The following is a 20,102-nucleotide window of genomic DNA, read 5'->3' as shown; positions in this document are numbered from 1 at the left end:
TTTTAGTATCGTGACAACCCTAGTAGACACTTTGTTTTTGGTGTTTTGGGGCAAAAAAAACATATTAACTTTTTTTACCATATTGTAATTCAAGCACCCTGAGGGAAAACCAGACTTCTGCTCCTCCTCTCGGCTCATGGCTTTAAAAAAAAAAAATCTAGCCCATGACGGGAGACTTTAAAGCCTGATACAACTGAGTTACCCTATTGAGTTGTGTTGTGGTCTTTGCAGCAGGTTTTCTAAATGCTGCGCTCGTGTTGTCAAATTGATGAAGATGTTTTCTCAATTTGCTTGTGTTTTGTGTATTTGCATGTGTTTCCTTAAGTCGCAGCGCTGTGAGCTGTCAGGGCCGCCGTAAAATGCCCCAAAAAACAAAATGTATGTCACAACACTTTTAATAGACCTAACTATTTATCGATCAATCAATCAAGAACATGACCTCATCCAGAACAAGTACTTTTACTTCCAATACAAATAAAAAAGATAAAATTTTTCATTTTACAAGTTCTTTTTATAATGTGATAGTCATACTTTTATTTTTATCTGATATGAGTACTTCTTCCGACACTGAATGCTAAAAATGACACTTCAATGTGTGGCTCTTGTGAGCAATCCATAAAAGGTTTTGTGTTTGAAAAACATTTGGATGGACGACAAAGAAGTGGATTGCATTTGGGACAGAACAAAGCAAACATTTCTTTATTCCAGTCTTTGTACGGAGATAACCGTCTGCTATTTGTCACCTCATGCTTAATGTACAGACATGAGAGCGAATGAAACACTTCCCCAGACATTGAACTATTGCTTTATGCGTTAGTGGTGTATTAACGATACTACAGAGGTCAAATGAATCTAATTTAAGAGCTCAGTAACTTTTCCCAACATGAAATCAGTGAGCCCTTCACACAGTAAATGCGGTGAGACAATCGTGGCAACCGAGATTTGACATCCTTAATGTTGTCTCGCAGAATCGATAAGCAATCAGCAATGTTTAATAATGGAAATCTGACACTGATGGATGGACAGCAGGAGTCAAGCATTACTTCAAGACCACTGACTTAAACCGACTTCTTGCTTTCACTCTCGCGTCTCTTCCCACAACACAGAAACATGGAGTTTGTGTGTCTGTCAGAGTGTGTGTGTGGGTGGGAAGGGTGGCAAAGAAGGGTATATGAGAGTGTGTGTGTGTGTGTGTGTGTGTGTGTGTAGTATACATGCCTCTGTGTGTGTAAGAGAGAGAGAGAGAGTGACTTGTTGGAAGGGAATAAAAATAGAAGAACAGAAGGCTTTACAGTGAAAAATAACAAATGTATTATTAGAATTATTAAGTTGTGTGTTCGTCATAATTACTGTTAGTGGCTCTTAGTCTCCTCCCACTCCTCACGTCTCACAGGTTGGATCACTGACGTCGACTCTGAAATTAGGACAATTAACCGCTTAAATGGTGCCATCAATTCTAGTATTACATTGCTGCTGCTCCCATTCATTTTATTTCACTTATAATTGCCTCGTACAATATAACACAGACGTCGTATATGTGGACCAAGACGCTGTATGAGAGAAATGAACTATTTAACAGGCTTGTTCAATAGAATTACTGTCAGCGTTTGAAAGTTGGAGCGGCCATGTGATGAGGAAGCAAACTGCTAGACAAGATGAGGAAACATGCCTGTTACACACGCTGTTTTACATTTCTCTGCACTGTCTGGTTGTTCTGGGTTCTGGTTATATTCTGTCACATTAACGTTGGGATAGAGGATATGTTGACAGAGAGAGGACATTGCACATTGAGACTGTAGGGCTGTTCTAAGGCTGGTGGCACTGGGACATGAAGACAAGTGTGTGTCTGTGCGTCTGTGTGTGTGTGTGTGTGTGTGTGTGTGTGTGTGTGTAGAAGGAAAGGGTTGCCTGTGGAGCGGCGCATGTGGATGCCCACCCACTCAGCAGCCTCGCGGCCCTCGTCATTTCGCATCAATCCACAGCCCCTCAATATAAATAGGACAGGCGTCCTAAAGCTATGCAGCACTAAGAGAGGCAATGGCATTATGCATCGACCCTGGGCCATTGAAATATGACTATACACCAGCCTGTTGTAATGGCAGTTTCCCTAAAACTTGCACACCACTCTGTTAACAAGGCAATATTTTGGCAGTTAGTCTACATGAAATTAATGTACTTGTACTGGCTACAATAACACAAGGCAAGTGAGCGCCAACATCAATGAAACTGCAACTTAGGAAGCACACTTTTTTTTAAACTTTGAAACAAGTACACATTTTCTTACCAATAGTTTATGAGCCGTTACTTTCCCACACACTGTATACAGCTTTCTTACAGCACTGAGCTGCCCCTTCACTTTCATTGTGGGATATTTATGTCTATCGGCACCTCAAACATCAAGTGAAGCACTGGAACTACTTTCTGCCATTTTTTTAATGCAGTACTCAATGCATGGGTAGACTTCAGGCTTGAGCAATTAATAAAGAAATTAATAAAAATCAGACATTCAGAACCTCTAAACGAGATAATGTTGGCCATGAAGGTTATTTTGATTATTTTCAGAGTCATGTGGAAACTGAAATATAGAGTCAACTGAGCAACTTCAGCAGCTTGTACCCAAGAAAAATGTCATCCATGTCTGTCGTTTGGACACATTTTGGCTTTAGGGAAGACGACACAGAACCAAAAAAAGTCAAATGTAAACACTGCGGAAAAACTGTTTGCAGGGAATGAAAGTTATTTATTTTCCACTGTTTCAGAAAAGTTGATTCTACTTTAAAACTAAATGTGACATTTTCATTTGAAGCTATGCTTTGATTTCAGTTTTAAATATTCAACAAATAAAATTGTTAATCTGTGTGTTTCCCTAATTTCTTTAAAATCCCAAAAATGCCCTCTTACATAAGAAAATATATTGCAGCTTTAATAGTTCGTAATACAAAAATGTTCAATTAATTGTGATATTGATTTGAGGTCACATTGCCCAGCCCTAGGACATGGAGCAGGAGCACAGAGTTTTTTTTCTGGGCCAATATGTAATCTGCAAAACACTATTTGTATAAAATCACAAACAGATTAAGTACTTTTTCTTTAGAACCTTTTCTTTTGCGCAATAGTTCTAGCAGCTGCTCCGTCACGATGGCCTCTTCCCCCTTCCTGCCTGTCAAGGTATTGGATAAAACAGGAATACTTACATTAGAGGTGGGGAAAAGAAAACTAAAAGTATCTGGAAGAAGTAAAGAAGTATCTGGATTTTTTGGGTTTACAACTTTGGAATTGATTTTTTAATGCCTGAATCCATGTAATTCATATTGACTTTGGCTTTACTTAAGTCAACACATGGTGGAAGGAAGTAACCACTTTTATTCTGGTAGTCTATAGGTAATGTAGCGATAGATCAGTTCAAGCAAAAAGCCAAAGCAAGTAAGTAGAGAATGGAAAACAATGGTGCAATGGTGTGTGTGATACAGGGACTGTGGGGTGCACCAACTTGCTAACTATTGTGTCATACAATATGTGTTCTGTAAACAAAAAGGGGGCAGTTTGAGTTTACTGCAGAAAGTATATCCAAATTTTATCCATTCAGTTTAATTTCCCACATTTCTATGCCGTTTACATACGATGCTGCTGACACGTGATAGGCATTGTTTTTGGAAATATGCCTCATAAACAGAAGTATATGATTCAACTTTTTCCCATGGTCCAGTGTTGGAAAAAAAGTAAACAGAATTGTAATAAAACATAATACCTCCAGAATTGCAATACTTAAAAATTGTCGCAATACTTAAAAATTGCAAAACTAATAGAATCATCATCCAAGTCTCGTGACAGCATCAAATTGGGAGAAAAGTATATTACCCAGCCCAAACTGACATACCAAACTGAAAGTGAGTGGGCAAGGTTGGTTCGAAAAGGTAGATGCTAGATCCCAACCACTGAAGGGTGGAGGGTTTGTTACTTTTCAGCATGAGGACTAAGACTAGTTAAGGTTAGTGCATGAATTTCCCAGGTAAGCCAATCAGACACAATGAAGGGCAGGTCATCCCTTTGCCGTAGTAGGAAATAAATCTATCGCCAATACTAAGTAGTTGGGATCTAGCATCTACTCTTCATGCACGGCTCATGAAATTATGTTGTTGCTGAAACTGCTCTTTTTGCAACTTCCAACTTAAGAACATTAGGACATACAAGGAGCTTTTCTTGATGATGACAGGCTTAATCAGTATTGTGCGAACCGGTTTGGCGAGGACTTGGCCATAACGGACATTAATTTATCTGTAAGTCAGTAAAATAGGTGTTTGTTAAAAGTTAGTTTGAATCTCGCCTATAGAAAGTACAAAGTGTGTTAAATACCAATGAGCAATGTATCTGGGCTGTAAAGAATTGAAGGTGGTGCACTAAAATAGAGTGTACAGTTCCACACGGTAGCTTCCCCGTGGTGTCACAGACGCTTCACACTTCATTACTGCAAGGCCAGCGACGTGTGAAGCCATTATGTAGGAGCAGTGGGAGAGGAGTGTGTGTGCATGTGTGTGTTGGGGGGTATAACTAGGGGGTGTGTGTGTCTGTGTAAGGGGTGGGGGGGGTGGGGGGGGGGGTGGGGGGGGGGGGGGTGGTAGTAAATAATAACCCCCTTGCTCAAAGTGCTTTCTGGAAGCAGGATCAAGCCATTCACATGGAAACATTGTTTAATGTATTCAAACAGCTGGGAGGTGTTGTCTGTTGTCCCAGTGTCAAATGAAAGAGGACGAACAAACAGCTGGCAGGGCATTTTCTTGCTCCACAGCTCTGCTTACAACTATACTTTAATAAACGGAGTCTGATGCACATGCATGGAGCAATTTGCAATGAATCACATACTAAATAAGCTCCAAACTACTGTCAGGAAACTAAATCCAAGACTCAGCTATCCTCTGTCTCTATCAGGAGGGATGAGGAACCAAATTTGTGTCCTCTACTTCCACCCAGTGGCCGAAGGCAGATCGTCTCACTGTTTTATTCTTGATTTGACTATGACAGCTGCACAGGCAAGGACCCCAGTGATAAAGTGGTGAATGGTAAAAAATAAATGCAATCTTAACTAATATGTTAGCTATTCCTTTCACTCAGCGCTAATGATAAATTGCAACTGATTTCTTTACAATGAAATTCATCCTCAAAGGTGTTCTCCTTTAATGGTGGAAGCAAATAGTTTTTCAACATATTGACATGTGATGATTATTTTCTGCCAAAGGCTGTCTGATTGCCAGCTGCCCACTGAATTTAAATAAGAATAGCTGATTATTTTTGAAGAAAAAAAAATCAACATTTCAATTAACTAGCACTGGCATGGCCAAAGCCTACGAGTGAGCGCACAAGTACTTCCTGTTAACTGCGGGACAATCGAAACATTAATTTTCAGTTGAGAACTTGGATTTGTGGCAGTCTCCCAGGGCACTTTATGTGACTGCCAACACTCTGCGTTTTGCACTGATTGAAATTTTGGCTGCTGATATAAATTCTACAAGCCAGACTAGCAGCATGGAAAAGTTAACCACAGCCATTTTTCATTGAAATGGACAGTTGACAAGACCTATGTTTGTAGACCACAAACTGTGATGTAGCGGATATCGTCTGCAGAGCTACCAAAAGTTCTTGATGTGGAACAGGTAGACATCAGAGGGGGGAGCAGGAAAATGTCTGTATTTGTGGTGATTTGTTAAGGAGACAGAGGAAGAAAAAGAGATAGGGAATGGGTGTAGAAGGCCAGTATTGTGCATTTCAAGGACAAATATTAGATGTGAGGTACAAGAAATGCTGTGGTCAGAAAGAAGCATTCATGGCTAGCATTAGAAATATTTTTTTTCACAGGATAAGCCAGTTCTTAACTTACAGAAATGTAATTTTATTAATTTCTCCAAGTTAATCGAGTACAGCTTTCACTTTGGACACCATTTGGCTGTAAGAATAAGATATAAACTTTAAAAACTTAAATTTAAAAAACTAATACTAGTAGAATTGATTGATTACGATTTATTTTTTCAAAAAGGCAATTATCTTAATTTACATCAATGTGTAGTATTTGGACATTTATTTATTATGACATTTTAAGTACACCTTTCAATTTGGACGCTATTTGGCTGTGACAACGAGCTCAAAACTTTTTTAAAGTTACATTTAATACATGTAACAGATTGAATTGATGCAGAAATACACATTTTAAATGTTTTTAAGGGAGTTATGCCCTTTTCCAAGATAAAGCGCTGCAGAAATATATATAAACTGGTGGTATGATTGTAGAAATGAATGTTTTTCAAAAGTTGCAAGTTGCTGAAACAACAAAAAGGGTAAGTTGTTTAGCTAGCTAAAATCATGACTTACAGTTTTGTTTGTCGCTTTTCTTCCAGCTTTTTGTGCTGACAGCTGCAAATACTTTGCTAAATACTAAGTTTTTTTGGGGAAATGGCCAAAGTATGCTTTTTATGCCTTTTTGCTGTCTCTTGTACGCAAATAAAACGCTGAAATGTCAAAACACGTGGTTTTTTATTTAATTTTTCTTGCTTTTTCCGACAGGCAGTGAGAAAGGACAGCCGTGTGCTGCCGAAAGACCCGAAAGGGCCAAGATGGCTGCGCCCGCGACAGACGCCGGGGAGTTTGAAAGCTGGCTAAATGATCGGCTGGACTCGCTGGAAGTGGACCGGGAGGTGTACGGGGCCTACATTTTAGGCGTCCTGCAGGAAGACGAGAGCGACGAGGAGAAAGAAGAAGTGCTTCAAGGGATTTTATCCGCATTTCTGGTGAATATCCGCAGCGGCATGTCCCGCTCAGACTCGCCGCTGTGTGCTGTCTCATGTGTTGCTGTCTGTCTTCTCTGCCGGGCTCATGTCAGCTGGCATTCATGGAGCCTAATAGCGACGTTAGACGCGCTGGTGTCTCTTCAACCAAAGTCCAAACACGATAAGCTGTTTTTCTCTCATGACTCGTATACTCCAGTTCAGCTACATGTCTGTAGCTGTACTGCCTTCACTTCTTTTACGTGTTTTCTCAAACTCTGATCGGAACAAGTCCAATTAAGTATAGATGTATTTCAGGAATTGGTTAACTATTGGCACACCTGTTTAGTTATACTGCTGTATCTAACCTTCTATGTGTGCATGTGTGTTTAAATGATCTTTGGCAGACTTCTACCAGCCTATTTTTGTACACTTTTGTGTGAACGTAGTTTATTTTTTAATTGGGAACTTAAGTACAAAATAAACAACACCTTTATGTGCAATTATAGAGAAGCGGAGTATTTCCAGCCATACACTGACTGTGTTTACTTGCATGTACACAACAACAGAGTAATCAGATTGAGACAATAATTTGATTACCACAAGCACAATTCTTGGCTGGTGGCATGCCGGAGCTGAACAATGAAGCTGAATAAATAGATGAAAATTTCACATTAGCACACATTACACTGCAGTATCTAACGTTAAGTGTGTGTTTGTGTGTGTGTGTGTGTGTGTGTGTGTGTGTGTGTGTGTGTGTGTGTGTGTGTGTGTGTGTGTGTGTGTATGTGTGTGAGAGAGAGTGAAGCTTTGGCTGTTATTAACTGTATAGGTATAATAGTTACTGTGCAGAGAATTCGCATAATGCAAAAACTGTACATTTTCTGTCAAATGTTTTTGTGCAATTTGACAAGTCATGGCTCTGAAAGACAAACAGAATATGAGTGTGCATCATGTGCTGGAGGAGCTCGTCTGTCTATGCCTCATCTCCTAATAACAGGCTGTAATGAAGCCTGGCCATTAATATCTGGGGCTGCATTCACAAGCCTCTGACAGACCTCCTAATTTAGCCTGATGCAAGGAGTCCTAGCTTGGGATTTAAGAAAATTCTCAGAGCAAAGGGACAGCAACTTTTACTAAAATGCTGTGGTTGACCCTGATTGCTTTGTATGACACATTCTTGTAAAAAGTGTAATTGGTTAATCAAAAAAAGAAAAGAAAAATGCACTCTTAGTGAAAATGGGCATAGATTGGGCAATGAAATAGATAGGTCTAATCATAGAATAGTTTCTGTTGAGACATGGTGTAATTATACTGTTGTTATTATATATATATATATATATATATACACACACACTACTGGTCAAAAGTTTTAGAACACACCAACTTTTCTGGAATTTAATTGAAAATGATGCAGTTTAATGTCTCAGTGTACTCTGAAATTAATGCACATTTGCAACATTTAAAATTCTTTATTGAGCATGATAGTGTTTTGAAAGTAAAAAAAAGATTCAAAATCACATTTTATGTTGGACTAAAAAAAGACACAAAATGACCAAAAAAAAGACACAAAATGACTTACAAAGACATGAAAAGAATTCAAAAATGGACAAAATAGCCCAAGACTCCATAGAGTTAAGTTGTTAACCCATTTCTTGTTCCCTGAAAAAGGCCTACTTGTATAATTCTGAAATGTACATTATTTTTCAGTTTTGGTTAAGCTTACCTTTTTTATTTACCTCTGGCAGTTCACCACTTCCCTTTGTACCCTTTCAAGCTGTTCATTTGACTTGAACTGCTTGAATTTCAATAATAAACTTTTGACCGGTAGTGTATATATATATATATATCTGCTAAGTAAATTCTAAGCCATACCTTGAAAGTAGCCCACGAAGGTTTGAAAACATCTACTTGTGCAGTAGCTTATTGACATAAGTTTTTTGGGAAATGGCCAAAGTATGCTTTTTATGCCTTTTTTTGCTGCATGCATTTATATCAGGGCTCACTTCTCATTAAAAGCACAGCAACCTTTTGCATCACTTGCTTTTTTTAAAAGAAAAATACATTAAAACATTTTTTTTTGGGGGGGGGGGGGGGGGGGGGGGGGGGCAAAGTTGCCAAAATATATATATTTTAAATGTCCTGCATTAAGGATATTTTTTTATATTTATTTGCTTATGTTTATTTACAAGGCTGGTAATTGTGTTTATTCTATTTGATACCCAAGTCAATGCTGCTGCACTGTTGCATTTTTTCAGTTGTCAGATATTTTAGTGTTGTGATCACTTGCATTTCTGGTGTTCTAGTGTTATTCTGTTGGGTGGGAGATGTGAGTGCATCGACCACAAACATCTTTGCATGATCTAGTCATTCAGTATTTGGAGAATATTTCTCCTGACTCATTGTCTGTCAGACATCTTCACCTCTGCCTAAGAAACTCATCAGCCTCCTAAAACTCCCCCTTCTGAAGTTTTTCTCCTCTATAAAAGGCTAAGATGCTCTGTGAATAACTTTTATTTCTACCAGGTTCTTTTCTTAGAATTTCATCACTAGAAGCAACTTTTTGTACTAAGATGTCTTATGAATACAGCCCCTGGATGGATAGTCGGCTCCTGAGTGTATACAATTAGCTGTTACTTGCACTTAACTGTTATTTGTCCTTTGTGTGCAGGACGAGGACACCGTGGAAGATGTCTGCAAACAGATCATCAAAGAGTGGACAGATTGTCGCAACAGATCAGCAGCCAAAAGTGATGCTGATGATGGTATTTATGTAACTTTGATTCATCCATATTCACAATCTGATTAAAATGTAAGATATTTTATGACATTGTCAGTTTGAAATAAAAGTTCAGGGAACAAGGTATAAAGGTTGGCAGCACCTTGACAAATCTGCATACAGCACTGTATAGTTATGATGCAGCCATAAATCAATAAAAGTAAGAACAACATAAAACAATGCAGTCAAACTTTGCAATAAAAGTTATATGATCATATAAGAATTCATATAAGCATTTCAGAAGTCCATAATAAAGCCAGCAGCAGGCTCATCATCTTATTTAAACCTTGTCTAAACACAGCAAAGACAGCTTGCTACTGAGTCTGTCATCAATACCAGTTAAACTTACAGAGGGATTAGCTCTTTGAGTTTAAAATCATTTGCTTTGAGTTTGGAGCAGAGTGCACAAAGACACTTAAGTCTCACAGAGAGATCAACATCTCCCTAAAAAAAATAATAAACAAAAACAGTTCCTTAGACTGCAGAAAGTTTGGAGGTTTGATGAAATGTTAATGCCAAAAAAAGTGATTTCTGCCCAGTTTGTTTTGTCAGTGTTATTACTGGAAAGAGCTTGTTTACTGTGTACATAGCCATAAGGATATATATGCTGTATGGAGTCTCCGGCTCAGATGGATGGCCTTCTGTTCATGTACCTTCATATTGACAGTGAAATGCAAGTGAAGGTACTACATGTTTTTGTGGTTTATTTACAGTGTAGCTGTGTTGTGTATTTTCTTTCCTGCAGCTGAAGTCCAGGCCATTGCCAGTATGATAGAAAAACAAGCTCAGATTGTGGTGAAACAAAAGGAGGTGTCCGAGGAGTCGAAGAAAAGGAAAGAAGCCCTCCTCGCTCAATACGCTAATGTCACAGACGATGAGGAATATCCTTTATTTTAAAACTTATGTGTTGCAGTGTTTCCTTTTTAGTAACCATGTTATATTGTTTATTGTTTATTGTATCCTTTGGATCCCCATTAGTCTTCATAGAGATGAAGACTATTCTTCCTGGGGTCCACATTAAATCAAACAATTATTACACAATTACATCATTACAGCATTTACACAGATAATAACATGAAGTCATTCATCCTAACATGATTATAATGTATATTAACATGATTATAATATATATTAAGTAGTACAAGGTATGATTATAAAAAGAGTTACATGATTATAGAAGAGTATACGAGGTAAGCATAAATTTTACCATGACGTTCAATGCAGATGTATGAACATATTTGAGTTCAACTTAACATGGTTTCATATTTTCATAGAAGACTATTGTTATATGTTGTTTAATCCAGTGAATGTTTCCTTCAGACCTTCATGATCCTTAAGATGTCAGTTTTTTCCTTGACAAAAGCACTGAAGCTGAAGAAGAGGAGCCACCGTGTGGAAATAACCCTGTTCCAAATGATAAATGTATCCTTCCTGAAGCTGTTATCATTTAGGATCACGTGAAATCCACTGTTACTAATGATCTTTTGAAATGACCTAGTTTTCTGCATTACTTTGTCATAAAATGTGATCTGATCTTCATATAAGTACCAAGTACAGACAAATTGAATTGTATTCTATTCATTGAACCAACATGGTCTCACAGAAATCCGTGAAATAGCCACGGAATCGCTCAATCGATCTTCACCACAAAGTGATTATGTACATTCACTGAGTGAATATTTAGAAAATAAAACATATATTTCTCGCTAGAAATGTGATCAAAATCCATTTTTATGCAGAAACAAAATCAAAATATTAATTTTTTCACTAAAAATGAGAGAACTGTCCGCCATGTTTTTTGTTCTGACCGCCAGAACCTTGAAAGTCACGTGACTTGGAACAAACCAATAGGAAAACTTATTAACTGTCTTTAACTTGCATTGTAGCGAAATCCGTGTCAGTTTCACAGAAATTTGAGCGATTCCGTGGCTATTCCACGGATTTTGAGTTAAGCGAAATCCGTGGCTATTTCACGGATTTCTGTGAGACCAGGTTGCATTGAACACATACATGAAACATTCATAGTGCTGGTTGAAAAAAGTAAGGCTAACCCTTATGCTAATGACTCCATCAAGAGCTAATTGGAGTCAGAAATTAGCAAACCTGAGGTCCAATCAATGAAATGAGATTTGACTGAGGTGTAGAGATACTCTGACCTATAAAAAAAAACACTGAACATTTTTGAGTTTGCTATTCACAACAAGCATCTGCTGATGTGAACCACGCCTCGCAAAAAAAGAAAAGGGATCTCGGAAGAACTACGACCAAGAATTATTGATTTGCATAAGACTGGAAGGGGTTAAAAAGTAATCTCAAAGACTTTAAGTATTCACCAGTCCACAGTTAGTTGTTAATTGTCCACAAATGGAGACGATTTAGTGCTGTAGCTGCTCTCCCTAGAAGTGGGCACCCAGCCAAGTTGATGAAGAATGCTTAGTGAGGTAAAAGAGAACCCTTGAGTAACAGCAAAAGACTTGAAGGCAAATTTGAAGGCGGTTAACATCTCTATTCATTAGTCCAGTAGTTCTCAACCTTTTTGAGTCGCGACCCCCAATTTAACATGCATGTTGTCCGCGACCCCCGCTCACTGAACAGAATCTCACACGCACAGTTCAGATCACCCAAAAAGACAGAAAATGACCAAAAAAGGAAACAAAATGACCAAAAAAGACAAATTGTCCACAAAATTATCAAAAAAAGACACAAAATGACCAAAAAAAAAAACACAAAATGACCAGAAAAGACAGAAAATGACCAAAAAATGAAACAAAATGACCAAAAAAGACACAAATTGACCACAAAATTATCAAAAAAAGACACAGAATGACCAAAAAAGACACAAAGACACAAAATGACAAACAAAAAAACCCACAAAATGACCAAAAAAAGACATTAAGTGACCAAAAACACATTAACACATGAACGCTTTAACACAGTGGAGACAGAGCTGACTTCCAAAATGATTTGGCGACCCCCAGAAATCATCTCGCGACCCCAATTGGGGTCCCGACACCAAGGTTGAGAATAGCTGCATTAGTCTACCATATGCAAAAGATTGAACAGGCATAGTGTCCATGGCAGGAAACCATGGAGGAAGCCACTGCTTACAAGAAAAATGTATTATAAATTAGCAAAGTGCTTTTGTTTTCATCCTGCTTTCCTTTACTGAAAGTGTCAGCCCTGTTTAAGAACACCAACGTGGAAGAGGTGCTGAACAGACAAAAGCAAAAGCGGGATCAGGCCCGTGAAGATGCACAGAAGAAGAAGGAAGGGGACAAGATGCAGCGGGAGAAGGACAAACTGGCCAAACAAGACAGGAAAGAGAAGGAGAAGAAGCGTACACAGAAAGGTGAACGCAGGAGATAAAACTAAGCGAAAGGACACTTTGTATGTGGAAAGATTTTGTTATGAGACAAATGGAAAAAAAAAATGACAGTCAGCGTCTCTTAATAGCTGAACCTCATTGACACATTCAATATATGAACATGTCTTCATCAGACCTTCCATGTTTATTGCTTTCTCTTTATATAGGTTAAGAACAAATTTTCTGGATATTGTGCAGGTCCCAAATCCTGATTTTTCTTGCATTCTGAGGAAAGAGGTGGTCTAGGAATAGAGCGGCAACTCTTTATATGATGATAATCGTGACGGTGTCAGTGTTTGTTATGTCATCGATCAAATAAACATTGCTTGGTTAAAAGGATAGATCAGATTTTTTAAAGTGGGGTTGTATGAGATACTTGTCTGTAGTCAGTGTATTCCCTACAGTAGTGGGAAGTCGGCACAACCCAGTTTGGAGAACCGACAGGGAAGCTAAGCGATGTTCTGCTGGTGATGAGAGTGCAGCAGCACCTAAAAACACCCACCTTAAAAATTCAACATGTCTAAGTAAGTACACTATATTAAGAATATTTTCACAGCTTACTGATTGATGCATTGGTAGACCAGCAACTGCCATGTTCTGTGAGGTAAAGTCACTACTTTTGTCAATGTACTTTGGTCTGTGTGCTTCTCCACACTGGGGCTGAGCCATCCACCATCTACTGTAGGGAATACACTGTTGATAAGAACCTCATACAACTCAACAAAAATATGATGTGCACTATCTCTTTAAGTCTCTGTTGATATGTTGTTGCAGCAAGTGTGAAACATGCTTTGGCTAAGCTTTGACACAGTTACCCCTGTAATGATCAAAGTATTCACTTAAAACACAAATTAGATCGATCATGGTAAAAGTGGAGGAATGCTTGAAAAGCAACTTCAGAGTTTCTGCTATTATCCTCTGTGCCAATATGCCTTTCATTCTGCACAACTTGTAAGGAAAGTGAAACTGTTTCTGTTTTGATCCTTTAGTTTTACTGTCTATGCATTTTGACTGAGAATAAACAACAAAGGAGTGGTTATAATAATTGTACCTCAAATATGTCATGTACCATACTTTGAATGTTAATAAATGAGGTTCATCATCTTTTGAAATTATTAAAAAAAAACATTTTCAGCAATTTGTAGTGCTTTATTTCCTTTTATAGAACAAGTAACAGAGAATAAAAAAACACTACATACACATTAAAATGACAGGCATGGAACAACTCGTATTCACAAAGCAGTCAGGGAATATAATGCTGCTAGAAAAATGTTGCTTGACGTAGCTTTGTAAAGGACACAAGCTTTGGTCCCTGGCTGACAAAGTGTCACACTGATAATAATATCTGATAATACTATCTGAAAATAATCAGAGATTAAGTGTGATTAATACATTTAAATTAAACATGCTGCACCTTTAAGTGCCAGTATCTTTTGTTACAGTTCAAACTTTTGACCAAATTGCAGATAAAACAGTTTTGTGATTAGTGTTGAGAGAAAAAAAGACTAACAACTATCTGAAATTAAGTGAAACATTTCAGAAAACATTTTATAAATTAGCATGTTAAAATTAAACAACTGATACAGAGGGAATGACTAAACAGAAGATTTTGTTTTAACTTACCTATGTTATATGTCACTGATAGGAATGTTTATGTGTTTAGTTGAAATTTGATTAATATGTTTAAATTTAAAATACTGAACTTTTTTTCCACTAAAGTTAGAGTATCTGACAGTTCAAACTTTTTCTGATTACAGTATGTTAAGGTTACATAAGAAAACTGAAGCTAATCAATTGGAAATTTTTAGAAAACATTTTTAAAATTAAGCATGTTTTATTAAACTACTGCCTTTATGATTCAATTATTGCTAGGGAATACCAAGAACCGAGGTTCAATTACCTTCCAATAAATAAGTAAAACTGAAGAATTCACCGAAATCTTCCTCATAAATAGTGCCTTTAAATACAACGGTGATGGAGCAAGATTCACGTTAATTTGGAACTGACACTAATTAAATGAAACAATGCAATGCAATGCAATTCCTGCAAAACAAAAGGCAGCCTTTTGAAGCTTCTGGGTGTCAAAAGAGATCAGCCATCATCAAGCATCAAATTGCTCATCTCCTATTCTGCAGTGATCACTGTGTTGCAGGTAAAAGATCTCTATAAACTTGCAGGTAACATTAGTTCATATCACCCTGTTGCTTTATAATCAGGGCATTCTGTTGCCTGCTAAATCATAACTTAAAAGAGTATCCCTCAAACGGAGAGGAGCCCCTCTCTGTGTGTGTGGCCTCCTTGTTAACATGGTGGTCCTGCCTCTTGACAGGTTTCGGTAGTGTCATCTGGAGAGCACACCACAGGGCCGTGCGGAGCTTCCTTGTGGTAGCAGCGAGGTCCTTCAGCGCGATGACCAGCAACAGGGTGTCTATGAAACAGAAACGAGTTAGGGCCCGCAGCAGTTGAGAGAGAGAGGAACATATGGCGACCATTGCAGTACGAGTTACCTTTGTCCTCTGTGAAATAAGCTCTCTGCCGCTGGTGTTTGGACATGCTGGCAATCTCCTCCTTGCGTCTCACCTGGGTGATGCAAACAGCCATATGATGCGCGTTCACTGCGGTGTGGATGCTGATATGGAGCGGAGTATTGCACAGACGCTCCATTCTGTCCAGAAGGCTTACCACCTGCAACACAATACCGTCATAATTGCTCATACCCCCCCCCCCCCCTCAGTCTTAGTGAAAAATGTCTCAATGTGATTTTCTACATACAAGAACACGGTGCCTATTAATAAGCCGTCATACAATAACTGTATAGAAAAAGTTGACTGATCAACAAGAAATTACAAAAGATTACCCACGGTATTTAGGTCTCAGTTGTACTGTGCGTCTGGTTTTTATTACATACAATAAAATAAAATAAAAAACTTCAAGACACTGTATCAAAAGTTAGGAGTTTTCTCTTGATAAAACTGATGCTTGTGCAAAATAAATATGCAAATATCACCTTGAGAACATAATGGGGCTGCCGTGACAAAAAAAACCTGTAGATGGCAGTATGGACGCAATTAATTTAGAGGTCTCACCCTTGCTTGTTCCCTCATCTGATTTACAATGAGGTGGTCGACTCTTGTGGGATTTGGTGGAGTTTTGGGTAGGTTAGTGTTGACAACTGCTGCAGTCTTTTTTCCAAGAAATGTCTTGGTGAAGATAAACTCTGTCTGAAATTAAAACACAAGGGAGAACATGATAACCTAACACTTGCACAACAGCAACATACTACATAACTAACAAAATATATAATATAATTTGCAGCGCTCATCTGAACATAAACGGCGTGATAATATGTTTGTATTCTTGACACGAAATGAAATTTAGAAAGCATACCCTCCTTCTCTCCCTCTCCAAACACCTCCACTGCTCATAACACTCGTCCAGGTAGAAGGAAAGCTGGATCACTGGTCCTCCTTGATTCATCACCATTGAAGTTGTCATGGCTGGGGCCATGCCATGATAAGTGCTCTCCCCTCTGCAGGTCATCATGTCGCCAACATAGGAGTTGAAAGTTGCAAACTCATTGGCTGACATATCACCCACATCCATGCCAGGGACACCACTTCCATAGGGCAGTGTGGATCTGGAGCTGAAGTTAGACGGGTTGATGGGCACACTGGGGTATAGTCTGGGGTCACTCCCAGGATATATGAAAGGCATGAGCTGCTGTGTATTCCCTACACTGGCCATGCTGTTTTCTCCATTAAATCTCGTCTGCATGCTCCCCAGGTGGTCGAAGATTGGGTTTTGTGAGAGGGCCTGTTTCTTATCTCCCCCTCTCATGTGAGTGTTGGTTAGGGGTCTTGCAGAGAAGCCATCTCCTAGAATGCCAGACATATGCACCCTCTTATTTTCTCTCTGCATCTGTGGTCTGAGCTTGCTCTGCATCATGCCCTGCTGGATGTGATGCCTTGAATACTGGTTCATGTTAATGGGGGGTGAAGTTTTCTCTCTGTGCATGGTCATGTTGCTTTGGTATTGGTTTGGTAGGTTTAAAGATGCAGAGAATTGCTTGCGTGGCTGGTAGTACTCTGTGTTTTGTGAGCTGAAACCAGGTAGATCTTGACAGGCATCACGATTAAATGTCTGTTTCCTTACTGCATTTCTTTCCATCTGCACTGTCCCATAATCTCCCGGCAGCTGTTTTGGGGTCTGCATTGCAGGAGTACTTTGTGTTGACATTGCAGGACTGGTGATTTTCCATTGTTCAACCATGCTGTCTTCATGCTGCATGCCCACTGTCTGCCTGTGAATGTTTGGAAAGTCTCCACAACATAAGCTATCATGCTCACCAGCCATGAACGACTGAAAACTGCTGACCAGTTGGTTAATGTCCTGTGGCCATAACTGCTCATTACTGTTGGGCTTTGTGCTGCTCTGGGTGTACTGGTCTTCATAACAAGAATGAAAGCATGAGCTGTTCATTTCACTACGAGACCTAAGGACATTACTGAGGTCAGGTAAATTATTTACAGGTTGACTATTTTCTCTGGCTTTCACAGCTTGCATATTGTCATATTTGCTTTGTTGCACCTGTGACAAGTATGTGTTTTCTGTGTTGGGCACTGGTAGACCTGGTGGCAGTTTCTGAGGTCGGCGGTTGTTGCTGTCCTGGTCTCCATTAGGCAAATGAAAAAGCCATTGCTGATTGGTAGAAAGGCCATTGGGCTGCTGATACTCTTCAACATGTTTGTCCACTGACTGTCCCTGTGCTTTACTGAAAGCCTCATGGGATACATAATTTGGGCGAAAGGTGGGAGTATTTTGCGTTTTAGCCTCTGATTGAAAATACTGTAGCAGTTCTTCGGTCAACGTCTTTGGTGACCAGACAGGATTACATGTTGGTAGGCTCCTAAAAACAATCAAGGACTTCCTTTAATATTTGTGTTTATAACACTACTACAACATATATGAAATATATTATTAAAAGATGAATATAAAAACAATATATATATATATATATATATATATATATATATACATAAATCATGCAATACATACTGTAATGCACACCTAACCCTACAATGTGAAAACTTTAAACTTTGACATACCCTTCGCTGTAGTAGCTGTCCTGTGAATCTGCTTCATCCAAAATATTTGATACTAGGCCCTGTAGATCAGTCTCCCCATCACAGTCAGAACTGTCAGTAGGTTTCCTGCAAGAAAAAAAAATTGTATCCTGAGTGGGGTTTTTTTTTGAGAGCATTCATTTAAGAGTTTGATTGTGATTGCCTCACATGTGAATAACCACAAACTTAACCTAAATATAGTTAAAACTGAATACCTGCTCTTAATGCTGTTCTGTGCACCATTGATAAAGCTATAGGGGTCATCATGAGCATTGTGAGTCCAGGGCATGTAGGGTAATGTTTTCTGCTCCTGCAGTGAGACACTGAAGGGCAATGCCACGCTACCATTGTTTCCACCACCTTTATTTACACTGGCCTGAAAGAGAGAGAAGCAAAGGTCAATCAACCTGAAGTTCACCTGAATAAAAACTTAACTACTGTATTTTTTCTCACACAAAGCAGATTTATGCACATTTCAAGAGTTATTGTAGAGGCCCAGGGCTTTCAAACTATTAAAAAATACTGCTGAGACAGAATGTAAAAACAAAATGAGACAAGTAAAGCTCAAATAGTTAGTTCATTAATCAAGTAGTCAATTGATAAACGATAAGTAAGCAACTACTTTGACTGTAGGTCAGACAAAAGATATCACCTTGAGTGATAGGAAATTTTAATTTTCAGTATTTTCTGGTATTTTACAAGCCATATGATTGAGAGAGAGATTAATGTGTTTATTTTTTTAATCCTTCAATCTGTTTCAGTTTGGAGAAGCAGGCAGGAAAGGTGTACTTACAAAAATCAATATCAGGTTAAGTGTATTCTATATATTTAGAATATTTTCACTGCTTTACCTAGTGGTCACACAGCAAAAAACAGTAAAAAAATAAATACATTTAAAAAAGCAGTTCCCTTGGGTAAACTTAGACAGGGCTTATGGCAAAAAATTATGAAATCATAACAATCTATTATACAAGTAAACTGTTTTTTGAAGGGGGTCTTTTTTAGGTGTTTAAAATACATTTTGCCGCTGCCCCCGGTGGCTTGTACTCCTGGCCGCCTTACAAATTATGGGCTTGCTGAACGCCATCTACTATAAAGTTAGGTAATACACTATGGATAAGTACCTCATACAAATTCACTTCAAAAATCTATTCATTTCATGTTATGTTGATTTTTTAAGGGTAAAACAGCTGAATTATAAGGTCTTGTTCATGATATGGCACTTTTCCACCATGAATTGCCCAATTGACATGGGATGTGTCATGAACATGAATGACACTTTGAAGTAACATTAATGCTCATGATACTTGTCATGTCATGTTTCTGACAGGCTTGTGTGACTCTTATGTAGAGACCTTCAAAATAAAGTGTTACCACATCTTGCTTAAGTCAAAAAGGCATGTTCAAAAAAAATTGCCAGTCATTTATTTCTCTTAAATTACATAATTTACTATACTATACTATACTACATAGTGTTATTACTATGCCAATCGCCATCCTTTGTTACATCCTTTTTGAGTGAAATGATCAATAAATGTCATGTTACACTTTTGGTGAAGTTTTTTGTGTTTCCTGCAAAACTTGAAAAAATTAGTTAGGCGATTATTTTAACAGTGTGACGATATCTTACCTGACGCTGGTATGTTGGAAAGAGTGAACTTGCAAATGTAGTCTGATGTCCGTCAAAAGCCATTCTGAACTCTGCTGAACTTTAACTTCTTTACTCCATCACGTATCTGGTAAAGCACAAGGTACTCATTGTTAGTATTCAATATCACCTTATGTAACAGAGAGGTTTGGGATAACACAACAATGTATAAGCTAACTGCTATTCAACTAACTAACTTTGCCGTTATCGTTAGTGGATCAAGCTAGCAGTCTGTCGATGCTGCTTCGGCTAACTCTGACCAAACTGTCGCCTATATTAAAACTGCTTCACTGCCAATCAAATTTGGTTGACTTCGGCTAGACAAACCAATTTATCCGAGTAAAATACAGGACTTACATACCTGCGTTTGTTTAATAACGTCGACTTTCGTGGATTAACAGTTTTCTTCACTGTCCATACATTATCCTCAAGTGGT

At 38.4% G+C, this 20,102-nt stretch overlaps 2 protein-coding genes across 2 annotated transcripts; one reads left to right on the top strand and one right to left on the bottom strand.

Annotated features, from left to right (window-relative positions):
- The first annotated feature begins 5,849 nt into the window (after positions 1-5,849).
- Positions 5,850-13,040, top strand: ccdc43 (coiled-coil domain containing 43). Its single transcript, XM_059348290.1, has 6 exons — positions 5,850-6,326; positions 6,553-6,776; positions 9,424-9,517; positions 10,277-10,412; positions 10,898-10,953; positions 12,710-13,040. Exons 2-6 carry the CDS (start codon positions 6,603-6,605, stop codon positions 12,895-12,897), a joined length of 648 nt encoding a protein of 215 aa, XP_059204273.1. The 5' UTR covers positions 5,850-6,326; positions 6,553-6,602; the 3' UTR covers positions 12,898-13,040.
- A 1,133-nt stretch (positions 13,041-14,173) lies between these two features.
- Positions 14,174-20,102, bottom strand: moto (minamoto). Its single transcript, XM_059348289.1, has 8 exons — positions 20,028-20,102; positions 19,649-19,754; positions 18,234-18,394; positions 18,001-18,105; positions 16,283-17,801; positions 15,982-16,116; positions 15,403-15,580; positions 14,174-15,323 (listed from the first exon to the last, which is right to left on the bottom strand). The coding sequence occupies exons 2-8, from the start codon at positions 19,709-19,711 to the stop codon at positions 15,133-15,135; spliced, it is 2,352 nt and encodes a 783-aa protein (XP_059204272.1). The 5' UTR covers positions 19,712-19,754; positions 20,028-20,102; the 3' UTR covers positions 14,174-15,132.

Source organism: Centropristis striata, chromosome 13 (assembly GCF_030273125.1).
Source record: "Centropristis striata isolate RG_2023a ecotype Rhode Island chromosome 13, C.striata_1.0, whole genome shotgun sequence".
In the NCBI taxonomy this organism is placed as follows: domain Eukaryota; kingdom Metazoa; phylum Chordata; class Actinopteri; order Perciformes; family Serranidae; genus Centropristis; species Centropristis striata.
This window is presented reverse-complemented; position numbering and strand designations above follow the sequence as displayed.